The 22496-nt window shown below is 44.0% G+C and overlaps 1 protein-coding gene across 1 annotated transcript in view; it reads left to right on the top strand.

Moving 5' to 3' along the window:
• Window positions 1-22496, top strand: part of IFT172 (intraflagellar transport 172) — a 445633-nt gene that overhangs the window by 333145 nt on the left and 89992 nt on the right. Inside the window, exon 43 of the mRNA XM_085896864.1 lies at window positions 3035-3130. Coding sequence (XP_085752990.1) covers window positions 3035-3130 — 96 coding nt within the window. The remainder of the gene's footprint in view (window positions 1-3034; window positions 3131-22496) is intronic.

Here is a 22496-nt window from a genome sequence, read left to right as displayed (position 1 = left end):
GAAGAAAATGCTCCACAGACACTAATTATGGAGCAGCTACATTACGACATCCTCGACCAACTACATGAGGCGCAGATGGGGATCGAAAAGACAAAACGTCTGGCATGTGACTGCGTTTATGAGCCAAACATCCATCGGAACATTGAGCGAATCGTCAGAACATGTAAGGCGTATCAGGAGAAACAACCTGACATACCAGCGGTGCCATGGACAAAGGTGGCAAGTTATATATGTGAGCTACATAGTCAGACCTACCTCATAGTGATAAGTTTATTACACCAAATACCCATTTGTGAAGAGAATGGAATACACGACCAGCCATGCAGTGGCTAAGGTCACCTTTCAGTGTTTCAGTATGTTCAGTCCATCTCTGGAGATCATATCGGACAGTGGACCCCAGTATTTGGATCTGTGTACCAAGTGAAATGTAAAACGCATGACAATATCGCCTGTGTATCCATGCAGTCATGGTTTGATCGAGGGACAAGTTCAGACAGTGAATAACATAGTCAAAAAGTGCATTAGATCGGGGAATGACATTGACAATGCGCTGCAGCACCTGAGGTGCACATCTGTAGATTCCCATCTCCCAAGTCCAAGCAAAATGATGTTTAACTGGCCTGTACACACCAATCTGTGGAGCCATTTATCAGTTTCTGCAAAACAAAGGCATCAGGAAATCCAGGAATGACTCAAGGAATGTGGAGTCTAGTTGTCGAAACACTACAACAGAACAGCCAGGTCAGAATTACGTGAATTATCAATTGGGAATTGGATCCAGATTCTGAACAATGACACACACCAATGGTATGCTGAGGAAGATGTGGCACGCTGCCATGAACCCTGCTCTGACACCCTGCCAAAGATGCCTTACTGTACACATCTTCGATGAACCAGGGCACTTTTGCCTGAACTTAATTCATCTGATCGTTGCACCAATCTGAAGGACGAACATACCGAACCAACATATCATAGTCCGACAGTTGCTCGATAAGTATGTTTCAACAATGACAATGATTCAGCAATGGACACAAACTGCTGCTCCAGTGATGACAAGAGTGCCAAGCAAACAAGGCAGGACAACTATCGGTACTCGAAAATATCAGGCCGTGTGATTTGAAAACCATTGAGATATCATGATAGTGAACAACAGGCCATCAGAAATCTGCCGATATGGTTTTCATGCACAAACGATCTGTTTATTGTCATTTCGAAAATTTCATGATGATTTACTTTAGCTAGGCATGCTGTGTGGGACTTACACCTACAGGTCGGCGACAAAAAATGGAAACACCAATGTAAAGTCACTTAATAGGGTGTTGGGCCACCACGTGCAGCCAGTACGGCCTGTATGTGCCATGGCAGAGAGTCCATCAGCATCTGGAATTCTGCAGGAGGGATGCAGCACCATTCTTCCACGAGAAAGTCGATCAACTCACACCTATTTGATGGAGGTGGAAAACGCGGTCTCGGGCGTCATTCCAGAATATCCCAGAAATGCTCGATTGGGTTCAGATCTGGTGACCAAGAAGGCAATGACATATGGATAACATCATTGTCATGCTCAAACCATTGGACAACCGCATGTGCTCTGTGGATGGGGGCTTTGTCATCCTTGAAGACACCCCTCCAGGCAGGAAAGAAATGCTGCAACACGGGGGTGAAGATGTTCACTCAGTACCATTAAGTAGCGATTGGCATTGATTTTGCTTTCTAAGGGAATGACTGTACCCAAGCCCTGCCAGGTAAATGTGCCCCAGAACATTACAGAACCACCAGAACCCTTCACTGTTGGAACCAAGCACTCAGGGTTGTAGAGTTCTTTAGGTTGGCACCACATGTGCACTTCTATGTTTGTCGAGAACATGGTGAGGGATGATTAATCGGACCATAATCACATTTCTCCACTGCTCGGTAGTCCATTCCCTGTGCTCTTTGCACATCTGCACTCGCAAACGTGCATTGCCAGGTGTGATGAGCAGTTTGTCCACTGCAACTCGACTAAGGTATCCCATTCTGTGGAATTCTCGGCAGGCCATTTTTTATGAAACTGGCTGCTCGCACCCCAAGTTGAAATTTCCAGTCAATTGACCTGCAGTTGCATGCCTGCTTTGCCTTGCACTTCAAATTAATGCGTGGATTTCACGATCCTGGAGTATATACTTCCACCCACTGTTGCCTTTTGCTGATGTCTTTCCCTCGGACTTTCATGCCAACATCATCTTACCCACTGTTGCTCGTGAAATATCAGCAAGTTGAGCTGTCTTTCTCACTGAAGCTCCTGCCAAATGTGCCCCAACAATCACCCTGTTTGAAAGTCACTGAGGTCTCCTCTTGCAGCCATGCTAGCCATAATTATAGGCAACCAGGCCTGTGCGGCATTTTTATACGTGACCCAAGCATGCAGGGATGTTATTTGCTTAATTAACACATGGTCTGCACCTGTGTGGAAGCTGTTGTTTTCAATGTACAGTACTTGGTATCCCTCATTTACCCGGATGTTTCCTTTTTTCTTCGTCCACTACCTGTATGTGCAGCTCAAGTGAGATCGTGTTTTGTTTCGTATTCAGATTTAGTTGCATCCCGTTTTATTGCGTACGAACATAATTTTAATGAAGGGGAGATGTTGTGATTGTGCACTACTTGCTGCGTAGTGATCGGCAAGCACGGCTCTTCGGGGGTGCAAAGTCTCGATGGCATTGAATCATTTATGAGCCCAGCAGCATCTGCAATATATGTCATGATTCTAACTGTGTCCTGACCTTAAAACAGAAGCGATGGGTCTTATTTGTTCGTAAAAACTAATGAAAACTATTGAATAGCAGTCACACCAATTTTCTACAGCAAGCAAAATATCAAAAGGTAATAGAAATATTATAATTTTGCCATTCTGACAACTATATACGATAAGTTTTTGTTATTAGTGGGAAAAGGGCTTCTATGAAATGACCTTCTCTGAGCCGACTTATTTGTTTTTGTTCATTTTTGCTATATTTTAAAGCCTTGCTTCACGGTGTGCAAAATGTGTATGCAGGATTCTGTGGCAGCCCGTATTTCCATCTCAATGCTCCGATACACAGATGTCATCCCGGTGGACAAAGCTTTTTATGAAGCTGGACTTGCAGCCAAGGTAAGGTCAATAAGGCTCAATTAAAAACGAGGCAATCATTTCTCGTTTCGATTTTCATTTTGATAATTCTGAGTCGTTTAGCTCTATTATCACTGTCCAAGCATGAGGGGCTGAGTGGATGTGTTGCTCCAGAGATATGTCACCAGTGTGATGGGGGCAAACATCCTTTAATGAGCCCATCCGCCTGCGCAATCGTGTGCGTGTGTGCATGCGCGCGTACCTGCAAGTTGCTGTTGTTGGCTGCCATCTCCACATGTGGGTGGGTTTCAGAAAATGAAATGGAGGGGTGTATGTGTGTGTCGCTGGTTCTTATTTTCCACATGCTGATTTCAGAATATGGAGCAGAGTCCTCCCAGGTCTTGAAGTATCCACCTCCGTTTCAGCAAGGGATCATGCATGATTCATGGACGAAGTTGTGAAGTTTTCTTGTTCTCAAAATTTTGTTCTGAGGGCTTTTTGAGGATGGTCGTTGAGCCCCAGACAGCTTCCAACTGCAGTTATTTTGTAGAAATATTCCTGGAGATAGATTTTAAGATCTCTGTCAGGATCTTCTTATCACTCCGTGACTTCGATAATTATTGGTACAATTCTGGCACTGTTAAGCTTCCAGGATCTTTTCACTTCATTTTTGAGGTCTTGGAATCTCAATATCCCAGTTCCCAAAAATGGTAATTTTCTTGGTTATTTTCATTTTCTTGATTTCTGTGGCATTGTTTCTGCTAAAATTCCAGGAAAATGGTCATTCGGTTCCAGAAAATGGTCATTTTCTTGATTTCTGCATTGTTTATGCCAAAATTCAAGAAAAATGGTCATTCAGTTCCAGAAAATTGTCATATTTCTTGATTTCTGCATTGTGGCAAAATTCCAGAAAAATGGTCATTCAGTTCCGTAAAAATGGTCATTTTCTTGATTTCTGCATGCTCATGCCAGAATTCCAGAAAAAGGTAATTTTTCTTGATTTCTGCATTGTGCCAAAATTCCAGAAAAATTGTCATTTTCTTGATTTGTGCTTTGTTTATGCAAAAATTCCAGAAAAATGGTCATATTCTTCATTCCTACATGTTTATGCCAGAATTCCAGAAAAATGGTCATTTTTCCTGATTTCTTTATTGTGCCAAAATTCAAGAAAAATGGTCATTCAGTTTCAGAAAAATTGTCATTTTCTTGATTTCTGCTTTGTTTATGCCAAAATTTCAGAAAAATGGTCATTCAGTTCCAGAAAATAGTCATTTTCTTGATTTCTGCATTGTTTATGCCAAAATTCCAGAAAATGGTCCGTTTTCTTGATTTCTGCATTGTGCCAAAATTCCAGAAAACTGGTCATTTTCTTGATTTCTGCATTGTTTATGCCAAAATTCAAGAAAAATGGTCATTCAGTTCCAGAAAATTGTCATATTTCTTGATTTCTGCATTGTGGCAAAATTCCAGAAAAATGGTCATTCAGTTCCGTAAAAATGGTCATTTTCTTGATTTCTGCATGCTCATGCCAGAATTCCAGAAAAAGGTAATTTTTCTTGATTTCTGCATTGTGCCAAAATTCCAGAAAAATTGTCATTTTCTTGATTTGTGCTTTGTTTATGCAAAAATTCCAGAAAAATGGTTATTTTCTTCATTCCTACATGTTTATGCCAGAATTCCAGAAAAATGGTCATTTTTCCTGATTTCTTTATTGTGCCAAAATTCAAGAAAAATGGTCATTCAGTTTCAGAAAAATTGTCATTTTCTTGATTTCTGCTTTGTTTATGCCAAAATTTCAGAAAAATGGTCATTCAGTTCCAGAAAATAGTCATTTTCTTGATTTCTGCATTGTTTATGCCAAAATTCCAGAAAATGGTCCGTTTTCTTGATTTCTGCATTGTGCCAAAATTCCAGAAAACTGGTCATTTTCTTGATTCATGCTTTGTTCATGCCAAAATTTCAGAAAAATGGTCATTCAGTTCCATAATATAGTCATTTTCTTGATTTCTGCTTTGTTTATGCCAAAATTTCAGAAAAATGGTCATTCAGTTCCAGAAAATTGTAATTTTTTTTTAATTTCTGCATTGTGCCAAAATTCCAGAAAACTGGTCATTTTCTTGATTTTTGCTTTGTTTATGCCAAAATTTCAGAAAAATTGTCATTCAGTTCCAGAAAATGGTTATTTTCTTGATTTCTGCATTGTTTATGCCAAAATTCCAGAAAAAAAATGGCTATTTTCATGATTTCTGCATTGTTTATGCCAAAGTTCAAAAAAAAATAGTCATTCAGTTCCAGAAAATTGTCATTTTTCTTGATTTCTGTATTGTTTATGCCAAAATTCCATAAAATGGTCATTTTCTTGATTTCTGCTTTGTTTATGGCAAAATTTCAGAAAAATTGTCATTCAGTTCCAGAAAATGGTCATTTTCATGATTTCTGCATTGTTTATGCCAAAAAAAAAGGTCATTCAGTTCCAGAAAATGGTCACGTTTCTTGATTTCTGCATTGTTTATGCCAAAATTCCTGAAAAATGGTCATTCATTTCCAGAAAAATGGTCATTTTCTTAATTTCTGCATTGTTTATGCCAAAATTCCAGAAAATGGGTATTTTTCTTGATTTCTGCATTGCACCAAAATTCCAGAAAAATCGTCATTCAGTTTTAGAAAAATGGTCATTTTCTTGATTTCTGCATGTTTATGCCAAAATTCCAGAAAAATTGTCATTTTTTAAAATAAATTCCAGATAAATGGTCATTCAGAAAATGGTAAGTTCTTCATCCCAATTGAGCTGACCCCTTCTTTGCCATTCCAAAAAGCCTCTCTTGTCAAATGCCCAATCTGTCCAACTTTTTTTATACCTTCCTGCTCTTTTATTGTTTTCCCAGTTATCAGTGTATATATATGTTGATATTTCATTTTATGTTTTTCTTTTGTCTTTTTTTGCAATCAATGGAGCTGTGTCCATTGCTGTTTCTGTTCCATGTGTACCTGTCTTTGGAATTTTTTTTATGAGGTGGGTTCAGGATACCTTATCTGGTTTGTTGGCTTTGTGTTTGCTTACAAATTGGATTCGGTAGTCTGTTGCACTTTTCACGTATTCAGCCAATCCTACAGTTGTCGCTTGATGCACGTGGTTGAAATCTATCAAGCCGCTACCTCCTTCTAGTCTCGGCAGGCACATTCTCGGGATGCATTGATTTTCATAGAACTTTTTTTGTGTAGGAAGTAGTTTCCCTGTCTGATATCCAGTTTATTGATATCTGATTGTGGGCAGTTTATTTTTCCACAGCTGTACTGAAATACTGGTGTTGCGAGTTGGTTTATAGCTTCGATTTTGTTCCTTGGAGAAAAGTATGTTTTCAGGATCAGCCTCGTTTTCTTTGTTAATTGTTTTGCACAGGTATTTGTAGTTATTAATGCAGATGTATTCTTTGGTAATTGTTTCATGCATTTGCTTGTGACGTATTTTATGGCATTCTTGTACTTCAAGGTATTTGTATGATGCTTTGTCATCAAGCTCCTGTATTGTTGTATTTGTGTCAACCTTTATGTTGTCCAATTTTGGTTGTCTGCCTCGTACGAATGTGTACTTGGCACACTTGTCCATGCCAAATTCCATTTGAATGTCGTCAGAATACCGTGTCACTAATTTGAGTTGTTCTGCCAAATTTTTGTCGTTTGGCGCAAAGAGTTTTGGATCATCCATGTAAAATAGATGTATCACCTTTCTTGTCTCTTTGAAAGTTCTCTTATTTGATCAGTCTCTTTGGATGTTCTTCTTCATTAATGAGGTTGCTCAGTGGGTCCATGGCCAGGCAAAATAGCAGGGGAAAAATGCTGTCTCCCTGAAAGATACCGCGACGTATCTTCACCCCTGGTATTTCGATCTTTCCTTCCAAGTGCTGTAATGTCGATGTGGTATTCCAAAGCTACATTGCTTTCTCAATCAGTTGGATTATTTGGGAATTGATCTTGTACAATTGCATGCAATTTATCATCCATGAATGTGGGACACCATCAAAATTTTTTTTGTAGTCTATCCATGCTGTGGATAATTTGGTAATTTGATGATGGCCTTGTTTAGTCATTGATGCTATCTTGTTCCGTAGCATCCCCTAGATTGCATCACTTCTATTTTGCCTCTCGGCCTCCTTCTTGTGTTAAGTGGTGCTACATCATTTCTGTGATGATTCGGTGGTTCTTTATTCTTATTCTTCAGTGTGTGTGTGTGTGTGTGTGTGTGTGTGTGTGTGTGTGTGTGTGTGTGTGTGTGCGTGCGCGCGTGTGTGTCCAGGTCATAACTTTTTTTCACCATTTCAGCTTTTGTCATCAAATTTTCAACAAATCTCTATGTTTAGAATATGGAGAAGACTAATTAATAATTGGGTCAAAATGTCAAAGGGCAAAGTCACAATGAATACAAATATCCCTCAGTAGCCCATCCGTGCCTGCGCAGTGCAAGATGGTCGGTTTTTTTTAAAAATCACTATCGTGTTTCTTTTTGTTGTCCGCTTACATATTGAGATTCTTTCCAAGATTACAATTTGAGCTTTTTTCATCAATTTTTCAACAAACCTTTGTCATGAGAATATGGGAACACCAATAAATAAATGTTACGTTTTATTTATTTTATTTTATTTTATTTTTGCTGTTTTCATCAAGTTTAGTTCAACATGGAGTCCAAAAGGGACATGATGGGCTTTGCATTTTTAGATGCTTTCTGGTTTACAGACGATTTAGAATTGATTATTTTAGATCAACATTAAAATACACTCAATATAAAGCTGGCAACTGGACAACCAGAATCCTGATATTGTCTTTCTCTTGTACATGCATACATACGCACACAATGGAGAAGGTCAAATGAATTGTGGAACATGCTGCACAGAATATTTGGAGGCACAATCAAAAATTAAAAAAAAAAAATTTCTTTGATGTGATGACATTGACTTGTAAGTTACAAGCAACAAACTGAATGTGGTTTTTAATTCTAATATTTTTTGAGGTGTTAAAGTTAAAAAAAAAACCCCAAAAAACCTAACCTGGCTAGTACTACCCCCTAAACATTCCAGAAAACCTCCATGGTTATCTGTGTGACGTAATCATGAATACGATTGTGTCAGCTTGCAAAGAATAATGACTGCACAACTCACGTCGGACTCATCAGAAAGTGAATTTGACAAATAATTTTCTGATCAAGAATCGTCAGATTACGACAATCGTCAAAATCATGACATAGAAGATGCTATCAGACCATACATGTATGAACCCCAGGTGGAAGTTGGGGATGACATCGTGCATGAAATACCTGGCGTTCACAACAATTGGAACAACGTCGAAGAAATACTCAGAAATAACTGGTAAGTGATAAATCAGAGGGCTAGAACGTTGCAAATGTGGACATGAGTGCTATTTTGATGTACCACTTCTCTGTAATGCTTGTCACAACTAGAACGGCATTCGGTGGAGCACATTCCTCCACTACATTGATCAGTTTACGTTTTGTATCCCACTGATAGGCTAGATCTGCCGACCTGAACCAAAATCTAATTGGCTTGTTCTTGGGCAACAACTTCGAGCAATTGTCCTTGTGCCTTGTTGATGCTCATGGCAAAAATGAGGTGGACAGGGAATTGGAGCCTTTTAAATTGAAATGGCAAGTCAGAGGGGATAATTGGAATGTGTGGAATGAAGACATCCTGTCCTGCTGCATGGCCAGTCATGATTGTGGCTTCAATGACATGTGGCATAAGCTTCTTGACAGCCAAACGTGTTCCATTGCAGCATGTTGGTGGGTCCAGATTCTGGAGATGCATGATGGGTGCACCAATCTTGAGCTCTCGAATCTGAGGCAGCACACCTGGTTTGTGAGCTCATTGTCATTGCGTTGTTGAGGGTCAGGAAAGCCAAACGTTTTGAGCTTAGAGCATCCCAAAGCCTTGATGTTGTCTTCAATGATAATGAGAGCCTGATTGAAGATGGCATCAACTATAGTCCAGTTCCAGTTGATGGCTTTGCACTTGTGCTTGATGTAAAATGTCCTCTGTCAGATTCTCCTTGTGGTTGTGCCATAGTTGTTGAGGATTTGACATGGCACATGTCTTCAACATGAAGGCAGACAGGTTTCGCAGCATCCATGGTGATCGAGTTGCAGCTGCCTCCTCCAATGTGGTGTTCCAGTGTGTATCATCCTCCAGGAGTCCTCTGAGCTGGCAAGCCTGTTTGTAAGTTTCACAGATTTTAGCATCCACTGTTCGCAAGTCCTCAAATGATGTTGGACCTTTGGCCTCATGCAGAAGCAGTCTCAGGTAAAAGCATTCAACATTATTCAGATGGACAGTGTACACACGGCCAAGTGCATCACTGGCTTTGATGCCTGGCTGGTCTGGTGCAGTCTGCCATGCTTTGTGGTGAGCCCACTTCTTGCTACCAGCATTCCATGTGTAGTACTTGGGTATCTGGTGATACAACAGTGTCTTAGCAAATTCATCATTCCAGCAAAGATTGAAGAAAGCAGTGAGAGTTGTGTCTTGTGGGACTTGGGTGCTCATGTACATTCCCTTAGTGAAGTACACTCTCTGGCCATTCTCAAGGTGCAAACTGAGATGAACCACAGTGGGATGTCGCTCATGAATTAGGAAGTTCAGGATCCTCCAGATGGCTTCATTGCTGCTGATGTGTCTTCCCAATACATATTGTCAAACCTCATCATGCACAGTCCCATCCATTGTCAGGCAAAATACTTTGTTGACATACTTGCACACATATTTGATGGATTTGACAGAGTGGCAGTACTCAACATTGATGTGTGCATTGAATAGCCATGTGAGGACTCGACAGTATGGAACAATCCACATGTCAACTTCAATCTCACAACCACAAACTCTGATGGTTGTTGTGAATCCACCATCTTCTGGTTTTCTCTGACGATACAGTGGATATCCATCTTATCCAATCTGTGTCTCTTTCAGAAGATATCGTGGGAACCTTTTTGTACACTTGTTATCTTTCATGCATTGGAGCCTGGTGTTGGCGCAGTGGTTAGGGCAGCGGCTTGGGATCCAACAGGTCCTGAGTTCAAGCCCCGTTGGGCCACTGAATTAATACACCAGGGGGTTGACTTAGCCTGTCATCCTTCCGAGGTCGGCGAAATGAGTACCAGTATACTGGGCCGGTGTATACCCCGGTTAAAATAGGTGTACCATATCCCTGTGTCGGAAGAGGCGACCAGGGTTGAAGGGCATCCGGCGTAAAACATGTGCCAAATCACGATGCGGATCATACGGATGATCCGCTGTGGCGACCCCTAACGGGAGCAGCCGAAAGAAGAAGAAGAAGAGTTATCTTTCAGGCATTGATGGTGAGTTTGGATTGATGCTTCCACGGGGCCCATGCACCATCTGTGTTTTGACAGTGCTGAACAGAAGTGGATCAATTTCTGGGTCTGGAAGTTCAGCACTGATGAAGTCATCCACTCTGTGCACATAAAGTTCATCTTGAAGCCAAGTCACAATGTGGGCACATGGCAGGCCACACTTTTGCCACTCAATTGTGTACATGTAGCACTTAATGGCTCCAAAAATATTTCCCTTGGTGATGACATTCATCAATGCCTTCATTTATTGTCGGAATACTCTTGCCAGCAAATCATGGCGATGATGTGGTTTTTTGTTCTGGCATCGGTTTGTTAGCCACTTCCTCCCAAGCTGGATTGCAGATGAAGGCGATGAAGAGATCAGGACGGCTATAGTTTCCACATATGTCATGGCATCCTGAGTGCACTCATGCATGTAGTGGGGACCACCTGTGAAACTGGAAGGCAAGATCATCAATTGGCCAACATTGGCAGCATTTCCATCATTGTTCATGGCATCCCTGAGGTGAACATAGTTTTCAACTCAAAGTTTATTTTGGTTCTTTCAAATGAATCTCAGCCTTTCTGTCTCAGTTATGGTGTACATCTCCAATACAAATTGCTGGAAGAGATCTTTGTATCGCAAGATGTGGTTGAAATTTCCAGCCCGCAGCATTATCTTGTAGGCATAAAAGTCCACGGCAAAAATCTAATTTTGGCTTGGCAGCTCATTCGCTTGTGATGGCGAATTAAAAAGGTATAGCGATCCAGTCATGTATACTAAGGATACTAAGTACAATATTGCTGAGTTGCGTGGACCGTTGACGCTTCATTTAGGAGGAGATTAGAAACACGTAGCTCCGTTATAATATCGATGGAATGAAAGAAGATCGCGCAAAAAAGTGAAAAATGTGATCTTGTGTTAAAAAAAAAAACACAAAAAAAAAACAGGGGAGCTGTCAGACATTGAAGCCGATACACCGGGAAAAATAAATGCATCCAGTACATATGTGTGTGTATGTGTGAGATGATGTTACTTCCTCCGCAATGCATATTCGGCAGCAAATATTCAAACATGGTAAACTTAATAACTCGCATTTAGTACCGTCATCAATCCAGGTGATCAAAATATCAATTCAATATGCATTACAACGTTTAATTTTTGGTTGGTTAAATGCCCAATAAATTAAACTATCATGCACACCTCTAATCTCCAGATAATATGCCAAAATTACCCTCAGTTACACAGCTCAAAACACCATCTGTTCTTTGAGAAGCTGCACAGCATGAAATATTTATTTTACCTGAAACTTATTACATTTGTCTGTGGGATGCAATTAGCCTATCTGCTGTGCACTTTGTTCAAATTATTTTTCATGTGTTCAAATGATAATATCACACTGAGTCATTCTTGCACATTTTGTGTAATTTTTTCTTTCTTTCTTCATGCGCGCTTATTTAAATGCATGTGCTTCATTGATAATTGGCAGCACATTATGCACAGTATATTTATAATGCAAAATGCAATAAATTCTCCATTGCAAGTGTGGAATATTTGCGCTTGTTTATGGGAGAAAATGCTGACCACCTGTTTTGGAAAACACTGCTTTCTTAGAATGTTTATATGCCAAGAGAAAAGCCTGTTACACAAAATGGGATAGTGGATTGGGGGGAACAGTCGAGCAAACCGATGTTTCACTCCAGTAAATGCTTGGTACACTTCAGGAGTTTGTTGCTGCATCTGTTTATGTGAACTTGCACAGCCATTTCTCATGCACAGCCATTGCACAGTTCCTTCTCGGTCCCATGTATTGTCTTACAGGATGTGTGTAGGTAAGAACTCTTACATTGTTTTGCAGATCACCGTTTAACTCAATAGTTACCCTGGTAATTTTTTCAATACCACATCGTTGCCATGGGAATTTATGCTAGATTGAGTGCTCAATAATATGATGAGTTCTCATTTGTTTTTTGTAAAATTGGTATTTAGAGCTTTGAACACATTCTTGAAAGAATAAAAGGTGTTCCTATTTAATGTCAGAGACAATGGGTGTACATAGCTTTGTGCTTTGCTTATATATGCATGTTCGATATGAAACAAGGTTTTCTCTTAAACCACAAAGTTGGTCCACAGAGGATGGGAGGGGTGGGGGGGCGAATTTTCTACACCCAAATAATATAATGCAAACTCCTGTGGATCGAAGAAGTACTCAATGTTGCCAGAGAATAGTACACTCTGCAGCTTTATCAAGTGATTTCATTTGAACCGGTGTTTATTGAAGCAAAACTAAATTTTGTACAAAATTATGTTGTGCTTCTATATTTTCAGGCATGATGAGCATGGAAACTTTAGCTCCTCCATTTTAGCGCATTTCAAATCAACCATTCTGATGTAATGACCTCATTGTGTGTTTTGATTCCAGAGAAGTATTGAACCGATTTCTGTGTTACAATGCTGCTTGGCTCATGCATTTCTCAACAAAATTTTAAATAGGTCGAGTTAATTGCATTTTGGTGTGAAACCTAAATGTCAACTGCAAGAAACTGATGAACATTTCTCCAGGGCACCTGGTAATTATCCGTGAATATTTTCACATCAGAGGACCTGCGTTAACAGGGACCGACTGAGCCGGGGGGTACAAGATCCTCGTGAATGACTGAAAAATGTTAGGTTACTGTGTTCGTTTAATTTTATGACTATTATTCCCAAGGATCACACAAATGAAAGCCAAACCTGGTGGGTGGAAAGACGCTGCTTATAATTCAAAAGGGGGTTTATTTACAAAGTATTCAGGGAAAAGGATAGATGAGATGCTCAATAAACAGGATAAATCTGGTGGTCAAATGACACAAGAAAATGGGGAAGAGGAACATGCATTTTGACATACAGTGTAAACAAAATATAACCCGATAATGGTGCCACAATACCGGATTCACACAACAAAGGGGGACAGATGAAGGCTTTATGCTGGTACAAGCTGGTTGTGGCTGGAGTATGATGTGGCACAAGACTGGTGTGGAACAGTGCGTAGACAGGCTCATTTTGGGTAGGATGGCGGGAGTGATATGGTGGAAGCCAGCAGAAGGGAAGTTGGTGACCAAGCAGAGGTAAGGAGAGAGAGATGTTGGTCTCCTGAATGTCCAGCTCCAACTGTTGTGTGCAGCACGGCCACGACCCTCATAAACTCTGGGTCAGCCTTCACAAGTAGTGGGTCCAATGATGGACCTCCTGCTGCTTGTGGGTGGTGTCAATCTTTTGGGCCACCCTGCCCTGTGTGACAGCTGTGAACAAAGGTGTTCCGCTTCCCTCCATGGTTCCACAGCCGACCCCGTCATCATGGCTTACATTCCACTGGACGGACAATTTATAATTTTGCCTCCTTTAAAAGCTTTTCGCGCTTTCCCGTGTGCCTTTTTATTTGTGCCCACACATCCTCGCCTTTTTTTGTATACAGCTCGTATGAGAGCTAGCACACAACGCACAACGAGGGGGTGGGGGGGGGGGGCGCAGGAGAGGAAAGGACAAAACAGTGGGGAATAGAGACATTAGGAGATGTGTGGAAGGGAGAGGGATGGGGAACATGGGGTATGCAAGATGGACACTGCAGGGACTTTCAGGAAGGAAAGTAGGGAATTTTAAGGAGGTGGGTTTGGGGTGGATTAACGCGTGCAGAAAAGATCGAGGTTTTGGATGGGGGGAAGATAAGAGGTGGTGGTGAACTGCTGTTTTGAAGGCCTGGAGGGAAGAATGGGATTGAAGAGAGTGTGGGAGTTTATTCCAAAGGTGGGAAAAAAGAGGAATGAAAGAATGAAGGTGAGCAGTGATTCGTGATTTTGGTAGTTTTACCAGAAGGGTTGCTGATGGACCTTGAGCGCCCTGCAGAAATATGGGGGAGGGTGGGGAAATATTGCAGACAGAGCAGGGGGGGGAGTGAGACTGGAGAGGAGATGGTATGAGACAGAAAGACCACCAACCTGCCTGCGGTGTTAGAGTGAGAGGCCCAAAGACTCAGCCTCACCACAGATGATACCAATGATCCTAAATGTCTTGGTTTCCACAGCGTGAAGCCAAGAAAGGTGAGAGGCAGGAGCACCAGCCCAGAGGGAAGAGTAGTGCTCCATCAGGCTGCGGACGAAAGCTTTGTATGTGGTCAGGAGCTCAGGTGGGCCGGGGAAGGACGTTGCACGACGAATAATTCCGAGTCAGAGACTGGCTTTGGAGGCCAGGTTGGAAATGTGGCTTTCCCAGGAAAGCGAAAGGACAGGTACAGAAAGCGATGGGTTTGGGACAAACGATTATCTGCAAACACCGAGTTTAGGCATTCAGCCTTTTCACGTGTGGTTTCAGCAGTGCGGCCATTTGAGGTAAGGGAGGGGGTGGAGGGGGAACATACACCAGAAACAGATTTGATTAGATGCCACCAGGATTTGGAGGAGGGAGAGAGGTTTGAGAGTTCAGACTTGAGATGAGAAATATGTTGTTTTCTGGCTCTCCTGAGGGTAGATACACACTTCTTCCAAGCTTTTTGGAAGGAACTGAGATTATTCTCAGTTGGGTTTGCTTTCCATGAGGCAAAGGCAAGTTATTTCAAGACAACTGCCTCACCACAAGCTTCAGTGAATCATGGGCAGGAGGAAGGGTAGGACAACTGAAGAAAAGATGGGATGTGTGTGTGTGTGTGTGTGTGTGTGTGTGTGTGTGTGTGTGTGTGTGTGTGTGTGTGTGTGTGTGTGTGTGTGTGTGTGTGTGTGTGTGTGAGTGAAAGAGAGAGAAAGAGTTTTTTTCTTTGAAAGAAATCCCAGGACGAGTTGATGTTGTAGAAAGTAGCGATGGGAGACCAGTCCAGAAGTTTGATTGCTGCTTGGAGACCCTGCCAATCAGCCTGAGTGAAATGCCAGACTCGACGACGCTGGGGTGGTTTGCTAAAAACAGCCAGAGAGATGTCCACTTTGACAAGCATGTGATCAGAAGAACCAATTGGAGCAGAGGAAGAACAGCAGATATTTTCAGGGAAATTTTCCAAAATCACATCTCGAAGAGATGGAGTCCCGTTGGTTGAGATCCAGGTTGGGAAGTTGACTGATTGAGTCAGTCCCGATGAGTTGCAGAAGTCTTTCGCTGAAGTGTTATGACAGGTGAGAGAGGTACCCACACCCAGCCATGACGATTTATTTCACCACATATGAGGAAGAGAGAGTTCGAATGAGAGGATAGAAATTGGTCCATGTTTTCAGATGGTGAGGTGAAAATGGAGTCATCACTGTTTGGTGAACGGTATAGTACACGTCTTAACATGAGGTTGGAGCAGAGGCGGAGGGGAAGCCGTAGCCAGAGCTATTCCTGGGGGGGGGGGGGGTGGGGGAGTGAGGTCAGTGCATGGAGAGTGAGGAATGAAGTCTTTGATGAAGACAGCAACTCCTCCACCAGGCCGAGGCTCAGGTCTGTCATACCGGAGGAGGGAGTAACCTGGGAGAGATGCTAGGGAGTCAGAGACGTCTTGAGGGAGTAAAGTTTCTGTGAGGCAGAATATGTCTGTTTCTAAGTAGAAAACTGCATGGAAAGATCTGTTAGGTTTGAGTGAAGGCCCCGGATATTTGAGATTGACACTGTTAATGAAGAGGGAGGGAGGAGGGAGGCTCATGAAGAGGGAGGGAGGCTCATGAAGAGGGAGGGAGGCTTTGAGTGTAGGGGAGAAGAGGGTAGGATAAGCGAGGAGGGAGGGAGGTAAGGAGAGTTGTTGAAAGAGTGTGGGGGATATATATACACATATATATATGTATATAAACATACATATATATATATATATATATATATATATATATATATATATATATATATATATATACTAGCTGAAGTACCTGGTAATACCCGGGAAATTTGCCCTATTTTCCTCACGCTCGTTAGACTGAGGCATTCATTGTATGGAGCAAATAAGGAAGGCTTCTTTTATTCCTCAGATTTATGGAAGGAAGGCTTTATGCTGCCATAATCCTCAGATAGGTCATAGTTGAAGGCGGCCTTGAGCCACTCAATGTTTCTAGCAGCAGTGGCAACTGTCCTTGATGTCCTGCCAAAACCTGGACCAACAAAGCTGGAACGTGAGTTTTGTGCGTCTCTCGCCCGTCGGTGTGACGCCCTATTTGCAGTTAGGCGACGCTCTCTCTCTCTCTCTCTGCAGCTGACTCCGCTTGCCTGGCTCGTTCATGAGCAGATATATCATCAGGAAGACGTCTGTCTGTCTCTCTCTCTCTCTCTCTCTCTCTCTCTCTCTCTCTCTCTCTCTCTCTCTCTCTCTCTCTCTCTCTCTCTCTCTCTCTCTGCCTCTCTCTCTCTGCCTCTCTCTCTCTGCCTCTCTCTCTCTGCCTCTCTCTCTGCCTCTCTCTCTGCCTCTCTCTTTCTGCCTCTCTCTCTCTGCCTCTCTCTCTCTCTGCCTCTCTCTCTCTCTGCCTCTCTCTCTCTGCATCTCTCTCTCTGCCTCTCTCTCTCTCCCTCTCTCTCTATGCCTCTCTCTCTCTGCCTCTCTCTCTCTCTCTCTCTCTCTCTCTCTCTCTCTCTCTCTCTCTCTGCCTCTCTCTCTCTCTCTCTCTCTCTCTCTCTCTCTGCCTCTCTCTCTCTCTCTGCAGCTGACTCCGCTTGCCTGGCTCTTTAATGAGCAGATCGATTAGTAGTTAGCTGTTGCCGTGCTCGTGCAGTTCGAGAATTCAAATAACAGGAGGAGAATGTGTATGTTTACAAAGTCAATGTATACGAACATTTTGCATTTAAAAATACCCAAGCATTTTTAACCATGAAGCCTTTTGTTGTGATTAATACGCCGGCGCACTATTCGAAAGCCATTTTTTTTCTCATGGAAATTTTATATATATATATATATATATATATATATATATATATATATATATATATATATATATATATATATATATATATATTTGATATATTTTTTTTCATTTTTATGGAGAGCCACTTAGCGCATCCTGGTAGTGAATGTTAGTTCTATATATGTGTAAAGTTTCATCAAGATCGGTTCACTCGTCTAGGAGCTCATTAGTTACAAAAAATACAGACGGACAGACAGAAGGACTGCCATTTATACAGTAGATTGTTGTTGAAATGGCCCTTAGTGTATTACTAAATATAGGATTAGCCCAGATCCTCCATTAAATGCATGTTTGGCCAGTTTGTTCGGTAAATGTGGCTACATGTGTGTCGGGAGGTGTAAGAGGCTGTTCATTATCCGTACATTGGTGGTGGACCGAGAGGTTCTTCTTCTTCCTTCCTCTCTCCGGACAATAGTCCCCACCCAGCTCTGAGAGGGGGGGGTGGCCTGGAGAAGGAAGTGAAACTGAAGGGAGGAGCCAGTGGGCTTCGAGGCGAGTGAGCATAGGAAAGGCAGGGTGAATCTGCCGGGAGAGAAACTGAACCAGAGCGCGCAGAGTCTGCGATCGGCAGTGGTGAAACTGAGCGCCGAGGTGGCGCAATCGGTTTTTCATGAGGAGCGAGCCGAAAGAAAGGCAGGGAAAGAACTGCATGAGGTCTGTCTGCCCTCGGCTGGATGAAAAGCGACTAGTGGGAGTCGTGATCTGCTGTGTATGGGACGGCTGTGTCTGTCTGCGATCTGCTTCGTGGAAGAGGCAGGAGAAAAGGCGAGTGGGAGTCGGCGATCAACTTTTGTGGGGAAGACATCGACGGGTTCGGCCGGGGTCCAGTGGCGGAGCCTGTGACTGTTCCTACTCACCTCACAGCTCGACGAGGTCTTGGATTCCAATGGGCCCAGCCTGCGGAGCCCAACACCTCGATTTGGCCTTGTCTGGTGAACAGGCCAGGCCTGGAATTGTATACTGGACATTGTGAGAAACCAGCTGAAACCCACCATCGAACTGACGGTCTTGTGTCGTTCACATTACGCGGGGTCAGAATGCGCTGAGGAGGGCTTGCGCGAGCGGATTCTTGAGAGGAAGGAGGACGAGTGCCATTTTGCCACGCGGCGTGATCGAGCTTGTGTGCTCGAATCCGTGGACATCGGCTTGTCACGAGCCACATTTGTGCCTCCGACACTTTTTCTCTCATACATGGAGCATCAACAAGTACTCTGAATCGTGTCTGCATGCTGTCCATGTCTTGTCTGCATGTTGTTTAAGGTTTATCGCTAGAGTTCCCTTCGAAACCCGTAACCCGTAGCTCCCAAGTTAAGAACGGGTTATCGATTAACTATAACATTGTCGTGAATACTTTGCTTGTGTTGTGTTTCCCCGATGTGTCCCAAATAAATCTGGCTGATTCGCATGAAGTTGCCGCTTTGAATTAATTTATGCCGCGCCGAGGAACGATCCGCTCGATTTGGATATAAAAACCAAAATGGTTACAGACTGGCAGAATTCGCTTGGTCTCTGACAAAACCAGTCTGTAACCGGGGTCTATTTCCCAAACTGGGAAGGTCCAGGGGTACGTTGGTATCGTCATTCGAGATGCGTGAGCCAAGGCCTGTGCCGAACCAGCCGGCGTTATAACCCCGGAGACGGCGGTGGTTAGGGTGGCGCCGAATCTGTAACATTTGGCTGTCGAGAGTAGGATGCGAAAATCCAAACTGGTTACGGACAGTGATTGACGCACTCGTCCAGAATCCCCCCCACCCCCGAACCGTAACAATATATATATATATATATATATATATATATATATATATATATATATATATATATATATATATATATTGTTGCGGTCTTCGCGCCCGCCGGCGTGCTGACGGCCACGTAACTCGAATCGCGGCACGTCGCCCACCGGACGGACAATCCAGTCGTGACCCTCTCGGACTAACGCCGGGAACCAGTCACGGGTGGACCTTTCGGTCTCACCGCGATCGAGCCAATCAGCCCCCGCGTGGGATAGGGTTGCTCGCCAAATTCGACCTACCTAAGTACCCACGCGGAGGGTAGACCGGGCGATCGCACCTCGCCGCAGGTCGACTTCGGACACGGACCACTTAAGCGACCCGTTCCGTACTATCAGAATAACCGAGCGGTGTTATCGTCGACCTCGACGGTTCGATTAATTATCGGGCGTATTCAGCCCACTACCAACCCTTTACGTGAAGCAAGATGGGGATTCAATGGAGGAAAAGACGAAGCGAAGCGGGAAACAGTTCAACAATAAAGCACATTTATTCGCGGCACACGGGAAGCACACAAATACAATTCCACCAAATGCACACAAAAAAAGAAAACACAATTCCATTTACACAAAAAGCAAACATAAAAGTGAAAACACAGTGCAGAGCTAATACCGACTACCGAGCACACGGCAACACTTATACAATTCTACTTCACAGACGGCGCCGACAACACATACCCAAAACCAAGGAAAAGAAATACCCTCAAGAATGAGGCGGGCCTGAGGCCGAGACCGGGTCGGGCCTACCCGTCTGGTGATGAGACGCGGAGCGGCGATGGCCCCGCAACCCGCGGGCCTCGTGGACGGCGTCTGGTAGGGGGTGGGAACGGGGCCCCCTTGGTCGCACTATCTCAGCGCGGGGGGAAACAGGAGGGGGTTGCTGATGCTCGGGGTATAGAGGATCTTTATTATCCCTGGTGTGCGTCTCCACCTCGGCCAGGTCGCGCTGCCGGCCTCCCTCGGGCGTGCAGCTCCTGGCACCGACGCGAGCACCCCCTCGTCCGACTCTCTTCAGCTTCTCCAGCCACTGCAGGCTTCGGGCTCCAGACTTCCACACTCGTCCCCTCCGTTCCGACTCCTTCTCGTTCTCGTTCTCGTTCTCCTCTTCGTTCTCGTTCTCCTCCTCCTTTTCGTTTTCGTTCTCCTTTTTCTGACTGACGAACACCGTCCTTTTATCCCCCCGTAACTTCGCCTTTGACCCCCTCCCTTTGACCTTTCACCTCGCTCCCCATTGGCCCGAGAAAAAGTGGGCGTGAAGGCTTTTTGATCCACAAATTTGCATATATTGATCGCCCTGGGGGCGGGGCCAATTCGCCCCTCGCTCACCGATTGGACGGCAAAAAGTGGGCGTGTGTCGTTTTTGATCCGTTTTTGAAGCACAAAATCAGTGATTTTGTACACGCTGTTCAACGTGCGCCCTGCACGAGTCCAACACCGGTACTCACAGCGGGGCAAGAACGGTGGCGATGCTACGGTTGCGAGGTGTGACGGGAAGGTCGTGGCGGTTGTGGTGAAGCGGCGTTGTGGTTGGTGGTTGATGTTGTGGTTGTGATCATGGCGGTTGGTCCAAAATAAAGATAGTAAAAGAAAAACGGCTATCCTGAAGAGTCGCAGCACGTATAAATGACATGTATTCCCACTAGACAACGGGTTTGGGCCTAACTACACATGCACTTACCGAGATACCTCACCTAAGGGACCTGAATGGTGGTTTGCGAATCTGGTAACCACAACAATATATATATATATATATATATATATATATATATATATATATAGTCATCCCCCTTTTATCGCGGGGGTTACGTTCCAAACCCACCCCCCCTCCCCCCCGCGAGAAGTGAAAATCCACGATGAATGGATGCCTCCCCAAAAAATCGACTCGTCTGGTCTGGTCGGTTTGGCAGTGATCGGGTTTGAGATGCTGGAGATAGACTTGTCTGGTCTGGTCGGTTTGGCAGTGCTCGTCCAACCGCGGCAAACCTTTTTCCTTCCCGAAGCATATCTAGCACCTTAACCTTCTCCTGGAGCGTCAGGACCTTCCTCTGGCGCTTCGGTTCCTTGCCAGAAGCCTAAGAAGTTGCAGGGCGTTTGGGCGGCATCGTAGGGCTTGGAGAAAAAACGTAGAAAATATTCGAAGTTCACAAGCGAAACTTTGTCTCGTGCGTTGTGTGACTGGTCGAGCACCACGCGTTATAATTTATTGCTTAAATAATTTATATTTTATATATTATGACCACGATATACCGGGGGAATCCGCAGAAAAAATTAGTTAGGTTCCAAGGGAAAACCCGCGATGAACCGGGGGTGCGATTGGTGAACCGTGATATTGCGGGGGATTACTATATATATATATGTATATATACATATACATATATGTACAGTATGTGTGTGTATATGTGTGTGTAATCAGACCAGACGAGTCGATCTCCGGCACCTCGAACCCGATCACTGCCAAGCCGACCAGACCAGACGTGTCGATTTTTTTGGCAGGCATCCATTCATCGCGGATTTATATGTCTGTGTAAATATATATATTGTTGCGGATTCGCGCCCGCCGGCGTGCGAAAAGCCACGTAACTCGAATAGCGGCACGTCGCCCACCGGACGGACAATCCAGTCGTGACCCTCTCGGACTAACGCCGGGAACTAGTCACGGGTGGACCTTTCGGTCTCACCACGATCGTGCCAATCGGCCCCCGCGTGGGATAGGATTGCTCGCCAAATTCGACCTACCTAAGTACCCACACGGAGGGTAGACCGGGCGATCGCACCTCGCCGCAGGTCGACTTCGGACACGGGCCACTTTAAGCGACCCGTTCCGTACTATCGGGATAACCGAGCGGTGTTATTTGTCGGCCTCGACGGTTCGATTAATTATCGGGCGTTTTAGCCCACGACCAACCCTTTACGTGAAGCAAGATGGAGATTCAATGAAAGAAAAGACGAAGCGAAGCGGGAAAACAGTTCAACATAACTCACATTTATTTCGCGATGAACGGGAAGCACACATATACAATTACACCAAAAGCACATGTAAAAGGAGAAGAAACACAATATTACACAAAAAGCAAATATAAAAGAGAAACACAATGCAGAGCTATCCGACTACCGAGCACACGGCAACACTTATACAATTTTACTTCACAGAGGGCGCCAACAACACATATTCCCAAAGCAAAAGAAAGAACCACCCTCAAGGATGAGGGGGGTAGGCGGGCCTGGGGCCGAGACCGTGTCGGGCCTACCCGTCTGATGATGAGACGCGGAGCGGCGGTGGCGCCTCAACTCCGCGGGCCTCGCGGACAGTGTCTGGTAGGGGGTGGGAAAGGGGCCCCCTTGTCGCACTATCTCAGCGCGGGGGGAAACAGGAGGGGGTTGTT

The sequence above is a fragment of the Eptatretus burgeri genome, chromosome 1 (assembly GCF_056783735.1).
Source record: "Eptatretus burgeri isolate ZD-2024b chromosome 1, Ebu_testis_v1, whole genome shotgun sequence".
In the NCBI taxonomy this organism is placed as follows: Eukaryota; Metazoa; Chordata; class Myxini; order Myxiniformes; family Myxinidae; genus Eptatretus; species Eptatretus burgeri.
This window is presented reverse-complemented; position numbering and strand designations above follow the sequence as displayed.